Raw genomic sequence first — 16660 nt, 5'->3', positions numbered from 1 at the left:
TGCAATTATCTACCAACTCCAGAGTTACATTTAGAATACAAACACAACCCACGTTACCAGCAAGTAAGAAGCCTGCCCACAGATTAAAGGATCATTTGATACTGTAAATAATTTGAAGCAAAACTCCAAATAACACATGTTGCTTATGCTCATCTACTTTTGTGGCTAAATCAGTACGGAGATAGAGCCGTGCCAGTATTAGATTATACCTCCTGTTATGCTTTGTGCCTAAGCCTGTTCAGTGTTGCAAATAAAGAGCTCTGTATCTCAGTGGCTTGCTGCTGAAAGCCTTTACTCTCTTTCACTATTTGTGTACTGTAGGAAAAAAGTACAGCATCATCACCAAGACATGCAGTATGGACTTAAGAACAGTGAATTGCACAGAACAGTACAAAAGTAAATACTGTACCCCAGAAAGGTTTAAACTTTGTAGAACAATAGATCAGTAAGTTAGGCATGTGTCCCATGTAAATGTAAGATAATGACATGCGAAACAGTGAAACAGAAGGAAGGTCATGATAAGGTATGTTCCACCAGTCTAGTCTTCCCCAAGGGAGATTGTTCTCTATTAATTTACCGGAACTCTTTGAACACATCAGTTTAATACCAGACAAAGGAGAATCAGTGGAATTAATTTATTTATAAGTCCTCTAATCAATTTCTTCAGAAGCTACTGAAGTAACTACACAGCCATGGATTGAAAGGCAAAATAATACGGCTCATCAAGAAACCAGTGAAGAAAAAGGAAACGGGATTGAATTAAATGGTCTATTTTTATCATGACAGAAGCGTAACTTCCACTTACTCAAGCCTTCCCAACACAGCTACTTACAGAATGCATTTACTAGTGTCTCAGAGAGATCACGGCAGCTAAGGAGGCAGAAGACCATGCAGGTAACTAAAATACTTCTGTATACAGTTCTGACCAAACTGTGAAGTTCTTCAGAGGGGTTTAATGAAGTTAAAGAAGACACACAAAGACAAGTCAAAGTCAGTACTGACAGATACCTGAGAAGAAATACCCATGGAGCTAGAAGAACTACAGGTAACTATACTGACTCTGAAAATCACTCTGAGCATCACTTGGACTATAGGTCTAAAATCACTGCTCAGTTTCAAAGTGATACCAAAAAAGCTCCCTAAACTGCACAAAGAACGAAAATTGGTGATAAACAAAAATAATATTGCTACGTGGTGATGTCCTGGTGCAGCTCACACACTGCATGGTACAATTTTCCACTGAAAGTACATTCCGCAATACCAGAATGCTGGGGATCCACTGAATTTTGTTTACTCTCTTCCTTGCCCTTTTCTTTGCTTTGTTCAACAGATAAGCCATGAATTTGAATGAACATGGGTAAGCGTGCTTCCCATGTTTAGCACTAATACTGTCTGAATATTTCTCATTTATTCTTCCATATTTGCAGTTGCACACTTAGCACAGAGAATTTCATCTGTCTTCCTCATGCAGATCATGAATATGCACCTATGATGCCCACGAACAGCAACAGATTGTAGCAGATAGGTAACTGGCTGGAATAGAATCCAAATGCTGTCAGTGCTGTGGATCACATGTAAATCTGGGTTTATTCTGCCTACATCTTTACACTGTACAGGTTTGAATAAAAGCAAGAAAAACTTCCAGTTCAAACCATCCACTTCCCCTCCTTTTATCCTTCTTCCCTTGTCTTCCTCTCCCTCCTGTTCTCCCCTGCATTTGGCACCCTGTGTTATTTGTCAGCTGTCTTGCTGACAAAGAAGTTTCCAGAAAAGGCGGTTTGAGTAGAGAAGGAGAGCTCAGGTCCTAAAGAAATCATTTCTATAGTAGCTACAGTAGCCATGCTCTTAGTTTCACAGTATTTCTACTCTTTCAATCTCCTCTTTCCAGGCACATTCAGAATACAGGTCTTCCTTCACTGACATGCCTCAAAAAACTGGGCACTGAAGTTTGTTTTAACCTACAACGGCTTTTGCTTCAAATACCAGCTATGAATGAGCATGTACACATTTCAGATACTACTTGTATGTGCTACAGCATGACGACAGAAAAACAACTACACGGAAAAACACTGTGGGCAACAAAGATAAACAACTTGGGGTTACAGCTGTTGGGTCAAAGGGAACTCTTCATGGTCCAAGCATGTCTGAGCGTGGCTAAACATCCTGGAGTCTGATAGAAATTTATCACCTAAGTCATGCTGCTGAGCAATTTTTCTTTGGGCTTCCTTTGATATGGTTCTGTCCTCGTATCTTTCCAGCATGCATTAGGCAAGGGGTTCTACTGTCTTTTATCTTTCTCCCTTTCTCATGTATTTTGCTGGGCTTCTTAATAATAAATATTTACTTCATTTTTTCCGAATACATTCTCTGTGAGCATTTGGAGGTAAATATTCCTCATTTCTGACCAACATAGATGCATACCGTTTCATGGGAACAAACTGCTTAACACATATAACAAAATCCTACTAAGGAAAAACTTCCATGTAAAAGTATAGCTAGTTGTCTGAAAACAGTTACTGTCTTTTGATAGTAGGCCTGAAAGAAAATCTTGCTTATTTCATGCTCAGTCACTCCCTGAACAGGGGCTTTGTTTGAGTCACAGCCATAGAAATGCTAAAAGCTCTCTAGGAACCTTCACAACTGGATTTGTGGAGCTGAAGTTTTACATTATAGGCACGAAGATATCTGATTAACAACACATTTTTGGCAGTAGAAAGAAAATAAATTGACACATCCTGTTACTCTTCAGAGAACAAGCTTCCTTTCTTGTGCCTGAACTTTGAATTATAGTCTTTAACCTCCAGGAGAGGGTTTTTATCCTTTGTGGTGTAATAGACTTCCTCTCAAGTATGTAACACCCTGTGTGGCTAGTCCTCAAGGCATGTGGGACGACTTTCCTTTTCCCATTTGGTCCATGAGGAAGTGCCTGCTGGGAGGGCTGGTAAGAAGTGGGCTCAAACTACACATAGTGCCTAATTCAGTACTGTCCGAATTCAGCTTTACTTCATTTGATCATGAGCATCTGCTGATTTGGTTCATATTTTATGAGGATGTATTTTTAATAACTGTGGAGTAAGTTCAGGAGAATGGATAATTCTCTGCCAACACAATTTGTAAAAAATCAAATAATTTTACGTGCAGTAATGATAATCAACAGGTATAGAGCTATTCATTCAGTTTTCATTCATTTCACTTCACTAAGATAAAATATTATGTAGAATCCCACACTAATTACGTCTATGAGAGCCTCACTACTGAATGTACTGAATCCATACAGTAAGGTCCGGATTTCACCTATTATCTTTCACAAATGCTCCACCAAGTTATAAGGCTGCAAGAAGGAAATCCACGCCCATTTGTCAGACATGTTGCATTACTGGCTCCACTGTAAGTTGTGCATGCAGGATAATTTTGCATGCTTATTTTTCACTTTCCTCTGACTCTTAAAATAACCAAACTCAACTTGACAGAAATCACTGAGACACAGAAGCAGTGCATTTGTTACAGCTCTTAAATCTCCCTGCATTGATTGCATCAGCTCTCCTTTCATGCACAAAATTTTTTCATTCAACAGTTCCATCTTCACATATAGTCAGTTGTCTAAACAACTGTAAAGTGGAAACAAACATCTGCTGAACAAGTAAAATTGATTTATTCTCTGTATTCTTACCACTTTATCAAAACTTTGACTGTTTAAAAATCTGTGCTTAGTTGACAATTAAGCTTTAAGTTTCTTCATTTTCTCCTAAATCTCTCCTGCATTTCAGCGGGTTCATCGTGTAGTCTAGAATCACATTTACATATATTATATAATATTTACCTTCTCCGAGTGCCCTTTGCAGCAAGTCATGTTTTGCTTGAAGTTTAGTGATTAGATTACTACCTTCCAGATATTCTCTGAATTTCTGTAGAGGTGAAGATCAATTTATTACTATGCATACGACACAAATTCCATGAATTTCTGCACAATGTTTACTTCAGGTGTTTGATCTGTTATCATACAATTGAGGAAGCACCCAACATACCATGAAATAGAACTGCTCAGTTTCCTGCTGGTTAGCCCTTCTTTTTGCAATGCTAGGTTTACTCAAGTATGTCTCAGAGACTGTTGACTTCACAGATTCTGTTGAACGACTGTGCTGAAAACATTCTGACACATCATAGTCTTCAATGGTGACCATATCTTGTATCGTCTGCAAAGTAGCCTCTGTTGTTTTCTTCACCTGGTATTAAAAAGCACAACTTACCAAACGGGAAGATAAACGCATACCAGAACAGCTTATAATGGAAGTTCACTATTCATACTAATTCTCTGGCACACTCCTCTGGCACAATCTTCCAAACAAACCTTGTCATGTGAACATGAAAAATAAGATGTTCTATAACAGATATCTACATAGCAGAAGAATAACATAATTAGATTTCACATCTAGCTCCCTGCTTTGCCATGGTACAATCCACAAACACTGATGACTGCATAGCTTTCTCAAACACTTGTTTCCTGAAATTAGAAATGTGAAATGATTTGATTATGGTGCCTAATTTGGGACAACAAACAGTAAATATGAGAGGTTGTTTTGGAGGGTCAACTCTCCAGCATATGGCTCATCTGCCAGGCTGAACATCGACATTAGAGGATCTGGCTGTAAGAACATGTTCTTCCATGATAAAAATCTGTGGCACTGTTATGTGGAGTGCTGTGGTGTGAAGCATAATGATGTTTGCACTGCAGAAGTGCAATACACAGCTGGAAAAGCAGGACTGAAGAAAGAAAACTCACAGAACTTCCTATGAGTTGCAAAGAAAAGTCATAGCGGAAACCAGGGGATGGATGCCATAGAACAGGGTGCCCTCACACTTACCAGTGAAAAAAATGTTTCCTTTTGTCTTTGCTACTTTGAGATACTTACTGAATTCAAGTTTACTTTTTAAGAATACCATACCGGTCTTATAGACATCAGTATTTTGTTCTAGGCATTTAGGACATAACATAGAATTAGAAAAAATTGAATCTCAAAAGTCTATCAAAAAAAGTCCACCAAAAAATTAAATAGCCCCTAAGATTCAGTTTAGGTACAAATACCCATTTAAACTGAAGGCCTTTAATACTGCCTAAAATTGGAAAAAAAAGTTCAATTTCTACCCAAGGTGAGGCCTCTTTCTACCACTAGACCAGAGGAAAGAGAACAGCATTGGTTTTTCGCACTTGACCAAAGGAGTTTTCTATTTTACTAGGTGAGCTATTCCCATGACAGGCATTCAGTATTCCTGTTTATAAATAGCTGCAGCTGAAAGCATAGCAGGTTTTGACTCAGCTACCACAAATGACAGTCTAAATTCCTTTGACCTTCAGAAGTTGCAATCTGGGGACTAGACAGAGGGTGGTCACAGATGACACACAGCAAGTGTGCTCAGCAGCTTTCTGCCACAGAGATGCAAAAATAAAAGACAAGTTTTCGCTGAAGCACAGACCTCACTATTGTGGCTGCATACACAGGAAAAGAACAAATTATGCGTACATTTATAAAGCAGGCAAGGATCTAGCTGCCCTTAAATGATACAAAGCACTTACACACGTACCTTTACATAGTTAGATACATCAGGAGTCTTGTTAGAGTTTTATATGTATCACACAGGTATCAGCTGAACAAGTAAGACTTCCAGAAATGTAGGCCTTGGTGACATTTAATGATGCTGCCTAAATGGTGCTTCTCTTAACACCCCTGGAAATGCCCCCAAATCCAACATATTCGAACATTTTGTAGCAGACATCAGAAGTGGTAGTTTTGTATCTGAATTCACATTCAATCTCCAAAGAGTTGAACAACCAAAAAAGCTAAGTGCAGATTTTGTGGTTTTCCATGCCTATCACATCCACAAAGGTGGCTACAAAAGGAGGTTCTACTGAGCATTCTGCCAGTGACCTTCAAAATTACGTTCTTCACTAGGATAACTGGGTCTAAGGAAGTAGAGCACAATGACAGGCACGTGAATGTAGGAAAAATAAGCATGTTTCAGCTCTTTCCAGTTCAGTGGTTCCCTAAAACTGGGTATCAGTGGTTCAAAAGAGTGCTAACATTCGAGTGTGTACAACCAGACATTTGGTTAAAAGAAAAATAAATAAATAAGTACCACATAGAATACCAGAGTTTCCTTAAGGAGTAGAATTATTCTCTGAAATATCAGGGTTAAGTAAATATAAGAGTTAGAAAAATACAACTACTTATCTCTGCTGAAAGACATTACGCAGCCTAGAAAGTTTATTTTCACATCTTCTTACAATTCTTCACATTAATGAATTGCTAAATATAAATGTGAAAGCAGAATACAATTGTTTTGGAGACTGATGTATAGAAGCACGTGAATGTTTGTATGTTCTAGTCTGCCAAAACTGAATTACCTCACACCTTTCCTGAAAAAGACAGTGAACAACACATCTGTAGCCAACATATACTGCTGTTTCATTCACGTCTGTTTACGAGGCTTAGGCAAGCAGTCATGCTTAATGCAAGCCAAACCCAGCACTTCTACATCCCCTGAAATATCTCCAACTTTCCTTTATTTAAAACTAAGATAGCTGATGTCATTTTACCATTATTTATGTGGATCAGACAAGGTAGAAAACACTGCACCTCCCTGAAAATGGTGTCCAATGCACAGCACATGCACACACAGATCTTACCTCCTCATTTTCAATTTTGAGAGTGGCCAATCGTGACTGCAGTTGCTGATATCTAAGCATAAGTTCTGCTTGCACAGGTTGCTGGGCAGTGACTTGACAAACCTAACAAGCAATCAGAAAGAGCTGTGAGATGTAAGGAAGAAAAACAAAATCAATTCTTCTGTTGCTCTCCTTAATGCTATGGAATTCCCACCAAAGCCATTAAATGTAATAAAGCAGACAATAAAATGTATTCATCTAAATTTAAAGTATTTGTATGCTACAGAGTATGGAACTATTTACATCTTAGGAATACCAAACAAGCCCTTTTTGTATGGCTGCCTTGTGCTGTTGATTCTCTGTCACACAGAAATGCAAACCCTGGAGTTGCCTTCCCCTAAATATGTATGTTCTGCATTCTGCTTTCCTACTGGCCTTTGAAACAGCAGGACAGGGTGCAGCTGGGGAGCACTATTCTAGCAATAATCAGGTGACAAAATGAGAGAGGAAGAAGGGGAAAGGGCTACGTTTCAGTGAGCACAGCTTGGAGATGTGCAGTTTCCTTCAAACAGCGATCACAAGTGCCATTATAGGAAAGGCAGGTACTAAAGACAAAGTCACTATGTACGTCAGCGCTGGGCTGAGCACAGCCTGGCCAGAAAGTCTTCTGGTATGTCATAGCAGGTAGTGCTGAACATTATAACACACAACAGTGTTTACTTTAGAACTCAAGAACAGTGCTGAAACTTTTGCAAGTGCTTACTGCTGACCATTTGCTTCAGGACAGCAACAGCAGCTGTTACCAAGCTGTGACTTTGTAAAAGGTGATAAAATCTCCTTTTCTACAGGAACAGAAATAATCTCTGGGGGGATACTTGTCACTATACAGACCTCATCACCCATATGAGATTGGAACTCAAATTTCATTGGTGGACAAAAAGCAGTGGGGAACATTTCCATGAATCTCTGCTTGTCACTTCGTGGCTCCAAGCTGTCAACTGCATTTTCTATGATGTCAAGGCCCTCATGCCTGGAAGTTTCAAGGTTATACTCTGCAGAAAGATACGTTCTTAGGGCTCTGTTCAGACTTGCGTGGTATCCGAGATCACAACACTAATAACATAATAAAGGGAGAAGAAAACAAATTAAAGAGCAGGAACACTATATCCAGGACTGCAATATCAGAAACACAATAAAGGGAGATAAAAGCCAGTTAAAAAGCAGGAACACCATTCCAATATCCCAGATCACAAATTACCACTAAAATATTATGTCCAGGAACTTTTCTGTCTTCAAAATACTTTACAAAATAACTTGCAATTCTAGTATTAGGGTTAAGAGAGGAAGTATTCTGTATTCTCATCCTACTGCAAAGACTAAAGGACCGTTTTAGCAGTATGGCAGTTTGTTTTCTGGATTCAGATGTGCTATGATCACATTATACAGAAAATGTTTGGATCTCCACAAAGAAGTGGTCTTCTCAGTATACCTGTCAGGTCATCTATTCAAATGCATTTGAATGTTCTCTGCCATCTAAGTCAACGCTGGCCACCTAACTGCACATAAACCATTTCCTGCTAATAATGGCTGTGCCCAACCAAAAAGCCCCATATCTGCCTCCCACATTAGTGACCCATTTAAGATGCTTTTTGATGCAGTGACAATGATTTAACATCCTTTCCCCCAGCAGTACAGGCATATTTACCTTTTTTTCCCCATGCTTAGACAGAAGCAGCAATGTACATCATTACTAAATACAGAAAGTTATAATTTATGTCTTTTTTTTTCTAGGGGTGAGAATAACACTGGAACATAATTGCAATCTAATTGGTAAAATGTAAAGTTCTGTTTGTTCCAGAATGTTAAGTATCCCAGGTTTGCATTATTCATGATTAGTTAATATTTTAGAGGAACAGCTTAATATATTTTTAAAACGTCACAGCAGGAGTATATCAAGTAGCTGTTTTCTTAACCTCCTCGCAAATTTCACAGTAAACAGTAACTTGCTTTTACTTAGTGAGCTTCCAGGTGATGGCAGAAGTAATGCAAAGCTCCATGTCACCCCTGTACTCGATCAATATGCTAACAGTTGCATACAAAGCAATGTTAACCAGAAATGTGTCTTTAGGCTTGGCTCAGTCCTGAGTGAAACTGACCAAACATCTGCTGGTACACAGTCAGCAGCAGACAAAAATACCCAGCATTTCCCATCTCATAGAGCGTATGTAGGAAATCAGTACAGTTTTAGGAGAGATCTATCCCAGTCAGAGGACAATGCCTCCTCCCTGGGGCAGTCAGACACTGTCTCTGAACCCTCCTTCTTTCCCAGGTGATCCCCCAAAGCTTAAAATCATTCTCCCCTGCAGGATGAATTCGGGTAAAGAAGCAATTTGAATTCAGTCCACTCTTTACATGCAGCCTTCCCTCCCAGCTGTTACAAACCCTTAGGATTCACTGAATCCTTTTCATTTTCCTTTCCTCTTTCTTATTAAAAGAAAGACAGAAAACAGACACATGCACACAAGAGCAGGAAAGTTTTCAAGCTATTTACCACACCTAAACCTATGTGTACAAGAGAAACAAACCACTCACACCTTCCCTTACGTACAGTCATCATGAGTGATTAAACTGCTCTGAAGGCTGTTGTGCTCAATATGGATGCCAAAACTTCCAGACAAACTTTTGGGCTTATCAAGTATTCTGGGTAGTTACTGCCAAGGGGACAGTGCCTACCCAAAAACTAGCTCTTGAGCTATTTACAGAAAACAGGAAAGAAAAAGATGTCATGTTCAATCAAAGGCACACAGCTTATCCTCTTTCTTTTGCACTTATACAACAGAAGTGTATTACATTTACTAAAAGAGCCACTCAGCTTTTATACTAAAGTCCATCTATATTTCAAAGACATCCGTTCTATAAAATACTGTTTCTAAAAGGAAAAAAATCTCATGGTGTTTTTCTCTTGTTCTGTGTCAACTCGGATCTCATATTTAATTCACTACCTTGGATGAAAAAGACAGACTAAAAGTGATGATAAGAAAGTGGATCAGGCCAGCTGTTTTATTTCATGTGCATTAGTTTCAGAGAGACCTCGTGGAAGATTTAACTGAGAGGAAATAAGGGCAATGCTAGATTTAGCATGGCCAACTACCCATGTGTTACAAAACTACAGGCATCTCGAGCCTGAATTTTGGAGGATTAACAGAAAGCTCATTGATTTACAATTATAGATGTGTGGGTTTCTGATGCAGCTGTTTTACAAGTTGGAATATAAGGTTGCAGCCTAGCAGCTTTATGCAAAACCTTCTCCCTTTAACCCTTAATCTACTCTGTGACTATCACCTGCTCATGAACGAAAGCCACAGTTATTTTTGAAGGCAAAGACAGCTGTACAGGATAACAAATATGGCTTCTCAGCCAAGAACATGGATTCTTCAAGTGAAGCTGAACTATCTTGCAGACTAAGGCATTTTCTTGCAGAACTAATGCCAGTGGAGCAAACAGTCACAAAATCTAGAAGCTGAACTAATGCCTTATCACCAATGGCTCCTTGAGTCAAACTGAAAATGCTTGGATTTGGATTTTGACTTCAAAAAATTAAGTGAAAGCTGTATTTGTCTGATTAATATTATATTTTTAGAAGCAAAATGAACACTCATGATACACCACAAGTCTTACTTCTTCCAGAAGGTAGTTCATTTTCTCTAAATTATGGAGACAAAGATACCCTTAACCTGGGAACGGCTCTGCAACAGTATCAACTCGCAGCTATTCAGAGAGCACTCTTTTTACTAGTGATTTTTTAGAAATAGAGGTGGCTACAATGGAGAAAGAGCTTGATACATATGCTCATTATTAAGACTAATGATGTAAGGTACTGATGCTAAACTGCTATACCCGCAGCTCTGGGAAAAAAAAAGCCAAACCAATAACAAATACCTAATCCTTCAGGTGTTGCAAAAATGTATAAATGCATGCATGCATGAGCGGGTGTGTATGCACATATACACACATTCATGCATGAATACATAATTTTCAGGAAAAACATAGATCCAAAAGACTTTTAAAGCTCAAAGAAGCAACCACACTGTTCATCACAATATCAACATAGCAAGCTGACAGCCTGGATGGCTAGTAAGACCTGCTATCAATCTACAGCCTAGAGAGAGATTAGGAGTCTGTTGGTGCAGTAAGAAATGAAGATGAGAAATGAGAGAATGAAGTCACAGACTATGAATTTTATTGCATTTCAGGATTCATAAAGACTTTTGGTGAGGCAAAGTTGGGAGAGATGAGTGATGCATTTAGGATATGTGTGAAAAATTAATTTTGTAATTTGCATTTTATACTTATTTGGAATTAAATCTGAAGCAGTCTCAAGAGCATTTACTGTTTTTATTGCACCCCAGAGTATATTTAGGCTTGAACAAAACAGACTGCAGTGCTTAGCACTGAGCTGCAACCAAATATCCAAGATGATCTTCATTTCATTTCAGTAACCGTAATAAAATACTTAATGCCATGGGTAGAGAAATTCATAAAAACGTCTTAACCTCTGAGTAAGTCACATTCTAATCATTCATCTTACATAGACATCAACACTCAAATCAAAGAGATCTGACTGCACATGTCATATTTATGAGAACTTTCAATCCAGACTGAGCTACACAAACTCTAGCCTAGTTTTAAAATTGCTTCTATCGATGATTAACAAAGAATCTTTACCCAATAAAGTTTGTGACAGCGAAATATTCTCTAACTTCCTAACCATCCAAAGCAGGCAAGCTGCAATTAGAGATTTGGAAATTCTAACTCTAAAGAAGATCAAAACATAAACACCGTATTTATTCTAGAAGTAGAGCTACAGACAGATTAGTTTTGACCACTGTTTCCTTGCACTTACCTTCAGACCACACAAGTGCACGACCAGCCTGAAAAAAGGTCCCTACCTTCCTCTTACACACGGATAAGTCTAATAAATGTAATTACATGAACATATTTAAATAAATGAATAATAATTTCTGACATATGGACATATGTTGGCACCAACAGTCATGTTGGCAGTGGTGTATACAATACTGCTCATCAAAATCCAGACTTTAAAATCCTATGTCTTAGATAAAGTTTATTTAATTGAGCTAAATGCACTCTGCTATTTTCTGTATGATTCACATAGAGAGTAAAATTAATTCTATTCTTCACTTGAACTAGAACCTACTACATAGCCAACAGAGAAGAAATATTCAACAGAAAATACATATTCCCCTAGAACAATATGGACAGGACAGAAATGTACTGTATATATCAAATCCTTCTCATTCCCCCACTTCTTTGCAAATGATGGTCACAACCCTCAGCTTACTAACTGCATTAAAACATCCAGCTAAGACTCCAGCAATATTTTTATCTTGCTTTTATCACAAGAGCTTAAGATGAACACATCATTTTAAATCAGAAGCCCCGTGTTTCATATTGAAATGAATGAGTTGAACAGTTCACATCGAGCTCAGACGATGAGCTGCAATTTAGGATTTTCCACATGAGCCTCACAAATCAAGCTACAGAAAAACCCCAATGAAAAAAGAAAAAAAACTAAATGAAAAATTAAAAAAGAAAATTTCACAATCCTCCCCAGTCTTGTTGCAAACAGTATACTGAATACTTCACTGAAGTTCTCCATATTTTTATCTAATTTTATCAGATATATTTATCAGTAAAGTTGGAAAGCATTCAATAACATTTATGGGCAATGCCAACAGCTCAGAGAGATTTGTATCTTTTCCACCTTAGCTGGAACTCAGACATAGAGGGTAAATAATCCCCTACTACACAGACAAAGTTCATGGAAGCACAGAAAAGAAGAAAGGCAGATAGACAAAGAAGAAAAGGTAAAATCACCACTGCTCTGAAAACTCAGAATTGTTCAATTACACTAATAGATTTACAGAATGAGATCGTCTGGACTGTTGCAACATATGGTGAGTGGGAAGCATGTCTCACATTCCAATGATATAACACAAAAATCTTGCCAAGACTCTTTCATTTACAGAAAGTGTTTCCTTTGTGAAGTAGTAAACATTCTGTCTAGATACCAGTGCTTACACAGAATATTCTGATGAAATACAAATGCCTGCAAGACACTTCATTTAAACAAGATCACAATCAGATTAAGTTGGCTCAGAATGAAATTCTAGTTACGCGTTTATTAGCCAAGTCTTACAAAACAGTAATGAAAAGGGCAGTGTGGGCTTACAGCCCAGAAAGCCAACTGTATCCTGGGCTGCAAAAAGCACCGTGACCAGCAGGTCAAGGGAACTGACTGTCCTCCTCTACTCTGCTTTTGTAAGAACCCATCTGGAGTACTGTGTGCAGTTCTAGGGCCTCCAGCACAAGAGAGACACGGAGCCGTTAGAGCATGTCCAGAAGAAGGCCACATAAATGCCCAGAGCATTGGAGTACTTCTCCTATTTCTCCTACAAAGAAAAGCTGAGAGGCTAAACAAGAGAAGACTTCATCAAGACCTTATTACATCTTTTCAGTACTTAAAGAGGTCTAGAAGAAAGATGAGGAAAAAATTTACTTGTGTATGTAGTGACAAGACAAGGCGTAGTGGCTTTAAATAGAAAGATGGTAGATTCAGATTAGATGTAAGAAAGAAATTCTTCACTAGGAGGGTAGTGAAACACTGGAACTGGCTGCCCAGAGATGTTGTGGATGCCTCATCATTGGAGGTGTTGAAGGCCAGCTTGGACAGGGCTTTGAGCACCCTGATCTACTGAAAGATGTCTCTAACCATGGTAGGGGATTGAACAAGATGACCTTTAAAGGTATTTTACAATCCAGACCATTTTATGATTCCCTTCCTTCCAGCAACCAGGAAACAGCAATAAAATAACTGGGAGGGAAGAAAGTTGAAAGGGAAAAGGATATATTTACAACAAAATTGGACAAATTTTCAATACATGTAAGTCATTCCAAAAGTAATGCCTCCTATTTTTTTCCACGAAAACTGAAACAGATACAAAGAGCACAATAACGCTATTTGACAGGGCAAATTCTCAACTGCAAACAGTATTTTCAACATAGCCAGCACCATTAGCTATGCATTTTTGCCATGCTAGAGCCTGTATGCTGTGCTTGTAAAAATCTGCACCAGTGGAGGTGACCCACTGTTTCACAGCTGCTATGATGGTGCCGTTACTAGGAAAACATTACCCACACAGTTAGAAGGCATCAAATCCAGACTGTACGTTGAGCACAGTAGGACAGTCATGCTAAGGCTGGCCATGTGCTCTACAGTCTTTAAACTGGCATGGAGCCTTATTGTTTTCCAAGACAAAGGTTGTCTAACTCTCTGTCCTGACTCTGGAATTTAGAGCCATTGTCACAATGCAGCAGAGTTGATGGTTTGTCCCCATTTCAGGAAATCCGGATGGATTGTACCTTTCCTATCCCAAAAGACAGTGCATACCACTTTACCCTCTGATTCCTGTGGATGAATTGATTGAAACGCTCTTCATTTAATGATGTGGCAGCTGTGTGTGGCCATCTGGAATGTGGTTAGTCTTTCACATGACTGTTGCCACTTCTGAAACACACTACCTACCACCTCACTGTGCTCATATCCATTGTTTGGTCTCCAAAAACGTACAACAAGCATTGATGAATGTCAATGGGTGCCATTTTTTCCAAGTGGAGGAATTCAATGACACACCTCTGTTTCATAAATACTTCCATGTCAGATGTCATTTTGTCAGACTGCCCCTCTGCTGCCATTTGTCACATGGCAACAAAATATTCATAGAATCATAGAATCACAAGGTTGGAAGGGATCTACAAGATCATCTAGTCTGACCATCCTCCCATTACCATTGCTACTGCAAGCCACTAAACCATCTCTTGTAGCTCCTCATCCAGATGTCTCTTGAACACTGCCTGGGATGGCGACTCCACCAGTACCCTGGACAGCCATTCCAGTGCCTGACCACTCTCTGAGAGAATTTTTTTTATTATTATGGAATACGAGCAGGAAGGTTCAGCTTTCTACTGCCATATCACCCACATCTGCATCTGACACTGTGGGCAACATATTAAAATAGCAGGCACCACTTTTGGAGCAGCCCTCACGTTACTGAAGAAAGCAAATAACAAAGAGCTCCAGTCCCCTCATTAACACAATAAAATGCATGCCACTATTTTAGTCCATTCACCTCAATAAGGTATCTTTCCCTTTCTCTATCAAGCTTTGCTACTCCAGACAGTAGAAATAAACAAAATTCTTGTCAAATGCTAAATTAATTTATACTGTACAAAAAACCAGAACCCAACTGGCTTATCATTGCACTGAACCCCCCACCAGAAATGACAGTGGGACTGTTTACTATTACAAGTAACCAATGTCACTGCTACAGGAGAAAGCACATTCAAGTATCAGCAGTAAAGCCATTGACTCGTTTAACATGATGTTGCTTCCTGAGCTTGTATGTGCTGTAGCCACATTTTCTTTAAAAATATATGATTAGTTTGCAAAGAAGGTGAGACACGACAGAGCGCGGGTTCTGCCCTCTGTATCACCTGAAATGTCCCTAATACAGGTTCTGCAGACAAAATGCTGGCATAGGTCAGCATCATTGTTCCACCTCATACTCCTAGATGTTCTCATGGCCTACTGAAAATCAGTAACCAATTCTGTTAAAACAGAGAGCTGATTCTGCGTGTTCTGCAAAATATATGGAAAAAAACTAGACTAAGTGAATGAATCTAAATGATTCTGAAGATACAAAAGAAATTACTTCTTACTGAGTTGAATACTGTTATTACACGCCCACTTTAGAAGTTTCTCTCTTAAGAAATATTTATACTCCAGAAATACCTCTGTAGCACAAAGTGGAATAACCAGCTTTTTTTGTGTGTTATTCCTGACATATTTGTTCTTGCCACATGGGGAAGAAACATAATGTTCTAACTTTAAAGGAAGGTTCAGCATCTTATTGGTTCTTTATTTTGTGAAATATAAAGCTAACAGAAAAATCTGCAAATTATGCCATACGATATTATAAATGATGATCCATATGACTAATATATCTCCTTTGAAAATGAAAAAAAAAAAAAAAGATATTTAAAACAAATGTGCAAATACTTACATCAATTAAATCTGAAAGGTCATGAATATAATACTTGAAAACAGAAGCATTGGTTGCTTCGAGGGTGAGCAGGTATTCATTACGGGCCTTAATAGATTTCAGCTTGTTTTCAGAATATTTTGCTTGACGCTAGGAAAGAGATTGTATATTAATGTCTTTGAATGACTTAATTGCTGACATCTAGCAAAAGAAGAAATGGTTCAAACACACATTCCTATTAACAAGAACGAACCTTAACAGTCAGACTATTATACATATAAAGAATGTAATATATAGTGTACTGGGAATAAAGTATTCCCCACTCTGAACCTCAATTAAATTGTCTATAACCCACTTCTAGTTTGTTTTGTGTACCTTGTTTAATTTTATTTCCCATCTGGATTTTTCTAACATCATGCTAAAGAATGTCAGAAATGCATTGAATTTATTTCAAATGTAGCAAAATAAAAGGACTATTTACTTTTTCCTTCATTTTTTCAATCTTTTTCACAGAGCTCCGTCTTTGGTGCCTGTCTTCTAGTCGTATATGAAAAACAGGGTCTCCTGACCTCCCAATCTGTTTCTCTTCTTGCTTCTCTGCTTCCTTCAGTTTGCTTTCTGCACTGATACTCTCTGCATGATACATGTGGTATGTTTTCATGACCTGCAAAAGACAGAATGAAAAGGAAGTTAGGAGAAAGATGTACATATAGAAAAATTATGGGGTCATTAAGTAAAATGTTCCTTTACAAAGATGGAGCCTGAGTAATTTTCTTCGTCAACAAAGACTGAGGGTTTCCAGTTGCATTCATATTCACCAACTTATTCAATAGTAAACCAGTAGGAATACTAAGAACCTTTAGGCCTTAGTCTACCA

At 38.4% G+C, this 16660-nt stretch overlaps 1 protein-coding gene across 3 annotated transcripts in view; it reads right to left on the bottom strand.

Annotated features, from left to right (window-relative positions):
* SRGAP1 (SLIT-ROBO Rho GTPase activating protein 1) overlaps positions 1-16660 on the bottom strand; it is a 129749-nt gene that overhangs the window by 32133 nt on the left and 80956 nt on the right. For all 3 annotated transcript variants that reach the window (XM_015855433.2, XM_015855441.2, XM_015855445.2), the window contains exons 5-10: positions 16265-16447; positions 15805-15933; positions 7553-7774; positions 6683-6784; positions 4026-4223; positions 3821-3905 (exon numbers count right to left, since the gene is read on the bottom strand). In XM_015855433.2, the coding sequence (XP_015710919.1) occupies positions 3821-3905; positions 4026-4223; positions 6683-6784; positions 7553-7774; positions 15805-15933; positions 16265-16447 (919 nt within the window). The remainder of the gene's footprint in view (positions 1-3820; positions 3906-4025; positions 4224-6682; positions 6785-7552; positions 7775-15804; positions 15934-16264; positions 16448-16660) is intronic.

The sequence above is a fragment of the Coturnix japonica genome, chromosome 1, assembly GCF_001577835.2.
Source record: "Coturnix japonica isolate 7356 chromosome 1, Coturnix japonica 2.1, whole genome shotgun sequence".
Classification (NCBI taxonomy): domain Eukaryota; kingdom Metazoa; phylum Chordata; class Aves; order Galliformes; family Phasianidae; genus Coturnix; species Coturnix japonica.
The sequence above is the reverse complement of the archived record's forward strand: the minus strand, read 5'-3'. Positions and strand labels throughout refer to the sequence as shown.